We start from the raw sequence: 9,385 nt of genomic DNA, 5'->3' as shown, positions 1-9,385 counted from the left end.
CGAGAGAGGGCGAGAGAGGGCGAGAGAGGGCGAGAGAGGGCGAGAGAAAAGCAAATAGAAAATAGGGGAAAGAAACTGAGCAAACTAGTGTGAAATTAGGAAGTCAGCTCAAATTACGAATTAGTTATATTGAACAGAATGTTGGATAAGCACACTGGGGAGAGAAAAACATTAGGAAAAGATGCCAACAGCACATTTGGGAGGAGGCTCTTGTGCAGAACCAACAGCAGAGCTGTGTTAGGCTATATGGCCTGTTTCTGTATTTTATGATTCCACGATTCAGTAATGCCATTTCGAGTAATAAAACGAGCAGGCGGACGGGGTCAGGTTTGCTGGCAAACTTTCCAGGTATTCTGGCAGGAACCAATATACAGCCAAGCCATTGACAACAGATGCTTAGAGGGTCTGGGTCACACGCATACACTCCCACACTTTCACATTCAGAGAGCCAGAAAGGAAACACAGGCTAACCTTGGGAAGCAAGTCCGGGAAATGTTCCGTGATCACAGAGAAGGATTTTCCGCTCATGGCGAAATGGTAGGAGATTTCAGGTGGCTGGGGTCTGTCTTTCAGGCTGTCGTTCTCCATGTTTATATGGAGATCCTGGGATGTGAAAAAAAAAAATCAGTGAGGGAAGGTCGAAGCATCTGATCTAAGAAACGCTAAAGGCAGACGCACAACGTACGCACTGGTTGCTCAAAATGAACCGAGGGGGTTCCAAAATCACCTTAACAGGATCTGGTCCCATTGGTGAACTGGACTGAAAGCAGCACAACTTAATTGTTGAATATTGGGATTGCTTAAAAAGACTGAATTTACCAGTATTTACTGCAAAGCATGGGCTTTCATTTAACAACTATTACGGCGGTACTTCATCAGAGAATCCCTACAGTGTGGAAGCAGGCCATTCAGCCTATTGAGTCTACAATGACCCTCTGAAGAGCATCCCACCCGGACCTATTTCTGTAAACCAGCATTTCCCATGGCTGATCCACCCATCCTGCACATCCCTGAACACTGTGGGGTAATTTAGCATGGCCAATCCACCCTAACCTACACATCTTTGGACTGTGGGAGGAAATCTGAGCACCTGGATGAAACACACACAGACGTGGGGAGATTGGAATCAAACACAGATCCCTGGCACCGTGAGGCAGCTGTGCTGTACTTAATTTTCCAAAGTTCTAGCATATGAAAACAAAGGGAAGAATTACAAAAAACAGAAGTTACAGTGCCCAAGACTGTAATCAGCAATCCATCTGACACCAAATGTACCCAATTATCAGCGCGTTGTTTTGGAAAATAAGCTCAGAGAGAATGGTAAACTAGCCCTCAAACAAGTACGGGCAAGGGGACAGCAATCAGCCAATGTCTGGCCAAAAAGGTTCAGACAATTGACCGACATCGAGAAAAGACCTTGCCCCTAGAAATACGATACAGCAATAAGTGCCAGGCTCAGAGAGAGGCAACACAGTGTGGAGCTGGAGGAACATAGCAGGCCAGGCAGCGATAGAGGAGCAGGAAAGCTGACGTTTCGGGTCAGGACCCTTCGGTTTGGAAAGCAGCCTGGGTGAGTTGTTGCAGTGCCTCTTGTCAATGGAACACACTGTTGCTGCGTGTCACTGTTGGAGGGACTGAACGTTGAAGGTAGTGGATTGCAGTGCAGGCTGCTGTCCTGGATGGTGTCAAGCTTCTTGAGTTTTGTTGGATCTGCACCCATTCAGGCGAGTGGGAGCATTCCATTGCACTCCTGACGTGTGCGCGCTACAGTCATCTCAGTTAACTCAATCAAGTTATCCCATTTCCCAAGCATGATGGTGGAGCAAAGCAGACTGCAGGGTATGATTCTGCTAAACCAGGAAACCATGCACCAGCTGGTATGGGAGTGGCAGCAAGCCCTGGTTGATTTTTCTCTCTTTTACCCTTGGGTTAATTGTTTCTCATTTGAAAGTTCCTATTGAATACGCATCTACTGCCGTTTCAGGCAGGTCAACTCAGCACCTAAAAAAACAACCATTCTCATCCCCAATTCAACCAACTTTTTTCAACCTTGTTACAGATCTTCCGACTAGTTTCTCTTTCCTCATTCTATCATCCCTCATGAGTTTGTAAACTCAATGAACTCTCCTCTAGAAAGGAAGGCTTTGCAGCTTTCCAAGTCTCCACATAACTGAATGGAATAGAAATAATGCACAAGGGTATGGGGTCAAAGCAGGAAATTGGCAGTAGGTAATGATGTCCGTTTGAAGAGCTGGTGCGGACATGAAAGGCCGAATGGCCTCCTTCTGAGCCATAACGCTTGTGATTTTGCATAGGCCCTCTTCCCCAGGTACCCATCCAGTGAATCCTCTTCGCACCCTCTCCAAAGATCCTGACATCCTCCTTAAAAAGAGTGGCATTTGGACTCAATACTCCCACTGAGATGCTCCTTAAGAAGTTGCTAATGCAGAACAGCTATGCATAGACTGAGCAACGCCATCGGTTTCCCCACCTTGGTTTCATTTGCCACCGGCTTCTTCCACACACTTGGATCCTCGGCGTACTGCCAGTTGATGGTGGCAGACTGACCATCCTTCGGTGGCAACGCCTCCGTCACTATCACCTTCCCGTTCGGCGGGATCATCCCACATTCACGGGCCACAGAGACCGCTGTCAGCATATTGTCCCCTGCAATCGGAGGGTTTTTGTTTGGGGGGTTGGGCGGGGGGTGGAAATTGGGAGAAATGGAAGGTTTAGAAAGTGCTGCTTACAGCCCCTGACTCATCTCCCCTCATGATTTCATAAACCTCACCCCTCAGCCTCCAATGCTCCAGGGAAAATAGCCCCAGCCTATTCAGCTTCTCCCTATAGCTCAAACCCTCCAATCCTGGCAACATCCTTGTAAAGCTTATCTGAATCCTGTCAAGCTTCACAGTATCTTTCTTACAGAGGGGAGACCAGAACTGAACACATCGCCCATCAGTCCCCTCCACACTCCCAACCAAACTTGCTTGCGTCTCACTCCAATCCCCCTCCCGGCCCCCCACTTTCCACAAGTCATTACATGCTTCGACCCCAACACGTGGCTCACTCTCTTCTCACTCCACGCTCCCGTGAGATGAAGGAAAGTTCAAGCTCTGCTGCAGAGTCTTGAGCCCTGTAAACCACGCTGACGCTCCCAGGGTCAGTCCCAAGGCAGTGCAGCACTGCTGAAGGTGCTGTCTTTTGGATGAGACAACACATCGAGGACCCCACCATAGACAGATGCAAAAAAAAAAACCCTGTACTACAGGTAGTTCTGCTATAACACGAGTTATGGTATAACTGCGTTCTTGTGTGACCTCGTGATGTAGAAAATCGCTATACTGTACAGTAGAAAGCTCGCGTTATCCAGAGAGTCTTCACTATTCATCAATCGCATTACAGCCAATTTGCGTTAATGAAACACACGTTGTAGCAGACATACCTATATTTCTCAAAGGAGCAGGAGATTTACCCAAATGTTTATCCCCACAAACATTTATGTCCTAAATGGTACTGCTACAAAACAGATCATCTGTTTATTTCTGACTGCTGTTTGCAGGAGCTTGCTTTCAGTAAATTGGCTGCTGCTTTTCCTACGTTAACATACAGACCACTCTCCTCACCTCACTCTCTCTCTCTCTCTCTGCACCTACCCCCAGAAACACCCACCTGTCACCATCACTGTACGGATACAGGCTCTCCTGAGCTCACTGAGGATGGGAATAGAGCGCGGCTTCAGCTTGTTCTGCATCATGATCAGTCCCAGGAATTCCATGTTGCCCTCAATCACAGCCCTGTGGAGAGAGCCATGTTGTTTAGTTAGGCCCAAGGCAGGGCCCCAAGTGCACAGCCCTCTCGGGAGTCCGAAGGGAGCAGCCTGCAGCTGATGAGCTGAGTATCAGGAGCTTTGCTGACAGCGAACTGTTTAGACTGACGCCTGGTGGTACGGGCCAACGTGGTCTCCTACTCACCCGGCTGACAGATCGGAGGCGAGGCGCGAGCGTCTGGGATCGCATGCAACAAAGGTCCGAGCATCCAGGGGAACCAGAACTCTGGTAACCCATCAGGAATGGCTGCAAGGTCAGACTGAGACAACCATCTCTTGTGGTTGGGTTAGCTTTTATCATCAGAGATGAGGAGCAAAACTTACTCCACTGGTAAATAGCACAGACCAGACAGCAGACTGTTTGTTGTGGAATCCCCAGTAAGTGAACAGCCAGATATGCTGGACTGGGGAGAAGGCCAGGGGAAGTTAGAAACCAGAGGAGCCGTTTGCTGTGATTGCTGCTGGGAAGTACACGTGGGAACGAAATAATGACTTGCATTTATACAGGGCATCTCATGACCACAGGCAGTTCTTCACAGAGGAACACTGAAAAATAGTTGCAGGCATGGCCATTGAGGCCTCCAGGCCTGCTCCACCGTTCAACATGATCACAGCTGATCCAGTCATACCTGTTGACATTCTGCACCTTGTGCCAAGTCAGTTTTGCTTCCAGCTTGCGGTGAGCCAGAGCGATCACCCTCAGTCCCAGTCGCGTGTACTTTTCTAAGACTTCCGCAAAATTCTCTGGAACTACCACAAAAACAAAAGATAAGGTCAAGGAGCAGTCATAGCCTTGGTTTTGGTAGAAACTGAACTAATTCTTGCCTTTTCTGTAACTTTGAGGCTCACATTCCCACCACTTTGAGTGAAGGGATCTCACTGGAACTCCCATTTCAATTTATCAGGCAGACAGGGGCGGAGATACAGAACAGGAGCAGGGGTGGTGGGGTTTGGGATGATTCAAGCCCCAACATGTGGGTGTGAAGGAGAACACCAAACCCACCGGTTTCTTTCTTGCACAGGCTGGCCACGGTCTCTGGCGCCCCCTTCATGTAGGCAGCGAGCCGCCTCTCACCGAGAGTCCGGGTTACCACACTCATACGCTGTAACGCGGAGGAGAAGGGAAACTGGCTGATGATGCCGATCTCGTAGCAATTCTGCAGGGAAGCAAAAGTGAAAATAAAAACAAAGGTGGCCAAAGACAACAGGACAAACAAAGCGCACCAACAGTGTTTGCCTCAAGACAGTGTAGCCCAAAGCGGTAGCCATTTTGTAAACAGGAAGATCCCGCCACCAAGCTATACAGGTGAGTGGCCAGTTGACCGGTTTCTCCCCTGGTGCTGGGGCTGCAGCAGGACGTAAATCCAGGAGACATTTGGCTGCCCACTTCCCTGCTCCTCATCCTGGACCGTCCCCAACCTCCAGGTGTCAGAGCGACCTCCCACTGGAAAAGTAGCATGCCCATGGCAATCTTGGCCTACAAATACCATCCCCATTGATGGGGCAGCTTCAGTCATTGGGGTGTCAAGCCCCACAAATCCACTTCTGGGATATCTACCTCCTCACCCTGATACATATGGCCTTATCACGAAGTGTTGAGAGAGGCTGGTCATGGCCCACATCTGCCTTGAGCCCCTACAATTTGCCTATCGACATAACAGTGGATGTCATATCCCTAGCCCTGCTCTCACCCCGGAACATCTGGATGACAGACACCTACATCTGACTCCCTCTCGTTGACTACAGCTCTGCCTTCAACATTATTATTCCCTTCCAGGCTGATCTCAAAAATCCATGACCTTGGTCTCGGCTCCGCCCTCTGCAACTGGATCCTCTGCTTTCTGACCCATAGACCTCCACCATAATAACACTCAACACTGGAACTCCCAAAGGATGTGTCCTCAGCCCCCTACTGTACTCCCTGTACACCCATGGCTGCGTTGCCAAACTCCAAACAAACACCATCTACAAGTTTAGTGACGACATCACCGTAGTGGGACGGATATCTAACAGCACCGAGTCAAAATACAGAAGGGAGATAGAGGGCTTGACGATGTGGTGCAATGAAAACAACCTCTCTCTCAACGTCAAAAAAAGCTAGAGAACAGCTTACTGACTTCAGAAAGAAAGGAGGTGAACACACCCCCATCTACATCAACAGAACTGAGGTTGAGAGGGTGGAAAGTGTCAAGTTCCTTGGAGTGACGATAACCTGACCTGTCCTGGACTTCCCATGTAGACGCGACAGTCAAGGAGGCACAACAACGACTCTTCTTCCTTGGGCAGCTCAGGAAATTTGCCATGCCTGCAAGGTCCCTCACCAACTTCTACAGATACACCATTGAAAGCATACTGTCGAAGTGCATAACGGCCTGGTATGGCAACTGCTCTGCCCAGAAACAGGAAGAAACTACAGAAGGCGGTGTGCACAGCCCAGATCATCACGGAAGCCAACCTTCCGTCCACAGATATAACAAGGTGTAGAGCTGGATGAACACAGCAGGCCAAGCAGTATCAGAGGAGCAGGAAAGCTGACGTTTCGGGTCTAGACCCTTCTTCAGAAAAAAATCATCATTATATCAGATTCTCCAGCATCAGCAGTTCCTACTATCTCTCTTCCATCCATGGACTCTATTTACACAGCTCGCTGCCGCGGAAAGGCTGCAAACATCAATGACCCATCGCACTCCAGTTATAATCTCCTACAACCTCTTCCGTCAGGCAGAAGATACAGAAGCCTGAACGCATGCACGAGGTGGTTCAGGAACAGCTTCTTCCCGGTCATTATTAGACTGTTGAATGGACTCTCTAGCCTCAAATAATGATTGATCTTGTTAATGTTGATCTTTCCTAGCGCATGCCCTGTACCGCTGTCCAAGTTGTTTTGATCTGTACATCCTTGCTTACTATGATCTGCCTGTACTGCTCGTAAACAAAGCTTCTCACTGTACTTCAGTACACATGACAATAAATCAGTTACCACTTTACACTTGACCTATTTTGGGGGTGGTGAGGACACAAGGTGCATTGTGGGTGATGGCAAGCTTCAGGTAGTTTAACATAAACCCTGTCGAGGCCTTGGCCCTCTCAATGTTTGTGACAGGTAACCCTCAGATCTGCCCGATTCTAACCTCTCAAGCATCCTTCATTTTAATTGGAGGGCAACTGGAGATGGGTAGCGATGGCTGGCTTTTGTCAGTGGCACTCACACCTCGAGGGAAGGGACACAAAACTGACAATTACACCTCAACAAGCAAAACCGGAATGCCCTCCCTCAACTGCTCTGCGCCCCTCTTCTTTAAGACACTCCTTAAAACCTGTTTTCGGTCAAGATATCACGTCAAATCTTTAGCCTGCAGCTCCAATACGCTCAGTTGACTGGATGGCCGGTTTACGACACCGAGTGACACCAATGGTGCAGGTTAACTCCCATACAGGCTGAGGCCCTGCCTTCTGAACCTCGTCCCCTCACCCGAGGTGTGGTGACCCTCGGGGTTAAACTCACCACTGGCCGCTGCGTTCTAATTACAGTCCTCTGGGGCCGCGGCAACTTTTACCTTCCGTCGTCAAAGAAAGAATGCAGTAGAAACAGATGGAGTGGAGGGGAGAGTGCTGTACTCACCATCAGCTCCTGTAGCTCCTGCAGAGTAAGGGAGAAAAAAAATCTCAGTATACTATTGTCACCTTTCCATACATTGTGACTGGTGCTGCTCACCGTGTTTTCCAACATAGCTCTTCTCTCTACATATCATTCTCCAACCACGTAAAACAAAGATAAATTTCACACCAACTGATGAAGGCATTTTAGTAATTGCTGGATCAGGTTAACCCTTTACTGGGTGAAATTTGACTCCTGAGATCGATCTCCTATTTTGAAGGGGACTCAGGTAGACATGACAGCCTATTCAGTTTTTCCTGATTGCTATGACCTCCCAGTTTTGCATTACCCTTGTGAACATTTTTCTTTGTACCTGCTCCAGTAAATCTCTCACATACACACCCCAGCTGGATTGATCAGTGGTGTACAGACCCTCTGCGGTTACTCTCTAGGTTAATCCACTGATGTACAAGTTGCTGGTATGTCTGCTGATTTAATGGAACCAATAAATTGACTTGCCTCGGCTGTCAAGACTTGTGCTATTTGGATTAATCTACCCCAGTTGACTTAACCAAGGTCAACAGGCGCTTAGAAGAAGAGTTGAACGACTTAGCAGACATGATGTTTCCCAGGGGGATGGGGGAGAAAGGGATCGATAAGATGCACTGCAACAACTCACCAAGAATCCCGCGACAGCACCTTCCAAACACTTGACCTATGCCATCTCGAAGGACAAGAACAGCAGATGCACAAGAGCATGAGCCCCTGCAACTCAACTGCACACCATCCTGACTTTGAATGGTTTCACTGCTGCTTCTCTGCCTCTGGGTCAAAATCCCAGGACCCAATACCAACAGCACTGCAGGTATCCCTACACCACATGGATTACAGCGGTTCACCACCAACCCTTTCCACAACAGTTAGGAATGGGCAAGAAATACAAGCCTAGCCAGTGATGCCCACATTCCAACAAAGCAAAAATAAAAAATCAGCAGTTCTTGTAACACACTCCTCTCACGTTTCGCTCACTACCACAAGCATGGCACTGCCCCAGGTTCCGTGATTCCCTACCCAGCCTCCCCTGTCTCCACCTACCATGTCGGCATCCCCACAGCTGGGTGTCGCAGAGGTAGTCTGCCGTGGCGGATGCACAACAGTGGGCATGATCTGGTCATGCAGGGCCGTCTCCTCAGCGGTGGGCTCCTCCAGGACCTATAAGTCAACAGAGGAAAGGTGAGCAAAGTTTCAAACAAAGAGGGGTGTTGGCCACTGGCCCTCACTTCAATATTTACACACCACCCTTACAGCACCTGGGGTGTTCTTAGCATCACGGTCAGAAAGTGAACTTTGACCCCAAGCCATGTAAGGCAGTAACAGTGGTTTAAGCAGCCAAATTCTTGGTCAATGAGAGCTTTTAGGAGGAGGAGAGAGAAGCTGAGGGTTTTAGGGAGGCAATTTCAGAGCTCAGGGCACAAGCAGCTGAATACACAGCCACCAATGGCAGAGCGATTAAAATCAGGAGGATGCTCAAGACCTGAATCAGGATAGTGTCAACCTGGGGAAGGTGTGGAAGTGTGGAAGTTTAGAGTCAGGGAGATTAAGGAGGGATTTGGAAACAAAGCACAGCAAGTTTGAAACGCAGGTTTGACTGAAGCAGGAGCTGTTATGGGAGAGAGGAGCATAGGGACAAGGGGTAGTTGGAGAGTTCAGATACAGATTGCAGTCTTGGACAATTTCAGGTTGGGGTTGGGGGAACGGGTCACTCACCCAGCCAGTCGCCTCGAACATCTTGCAGTCCAGGGGGTCCCCAGAAATCTTCCCCTCTATGTTCGTCAGAGTGTGGCAGGTTGCCATGGCAGCAATAAAGCGGGACCGAGAGAGATGCTGGCCGGTGACATCACGCTCCAGGGAGAGAAACCTACAGAGACGGAAGAGAGGCACGCAGGACAGAGTGGTTA

At 49.0% G+C, this 9,385-nt stretch overlaps 1 protein-coding gene across 1 annotated transcript in view; it reads right to left on the bottom strand.

Moving 5' to 3' along the window:
* The window catches only part of LOC109924681 (polyamine-transporting ATPase 13A3-like), a 70,293-nt gene that overhangs the window by 21,305 nt on the left and 39,603 nt on the right, over positions 1-9,385 (bottom strand). The window contains 8 exon segments of the mRNA XM_048619966.1: positions 472-603; positions 2,492-2,667; positions 3,673-3,797; positions 4,459-4,579; positions 4,833-4,986; positions 7,452-7,469; positions 8,523-8,639; positions 9,195-9,345. Coding sequence (XP_048475923.1) covers positions 472-603; positions 2,492-2,667; positions 3,673-3,797; positions 4,459-4,579; positions 4,833-4,986; positions 7,452-7,469; positions 8,523-8,639; positions 9,195-9,345 — 994 coding nt within the window.

The sequence above is a fragment of the Rhincodon typus genome, chromosome 45 (genome assembly GCF_021869965.1).
Source record: "Rhincodon typus isolate 14 chromosome 45, sRhiTyp1.1, whole genome shotgun sequence".
Taxonomy (NCBI): Eukaryota; Metazoa; Chordata; class Chondrichthyes; order Orectolobiformes; family Rhincodontidae; genus Rhincodon; species Rhincodon typus.
Note: the sequence above shows the minus strand (reverse complement) of the source record. Positions and strands in the feature narration are given on the sequence as shown.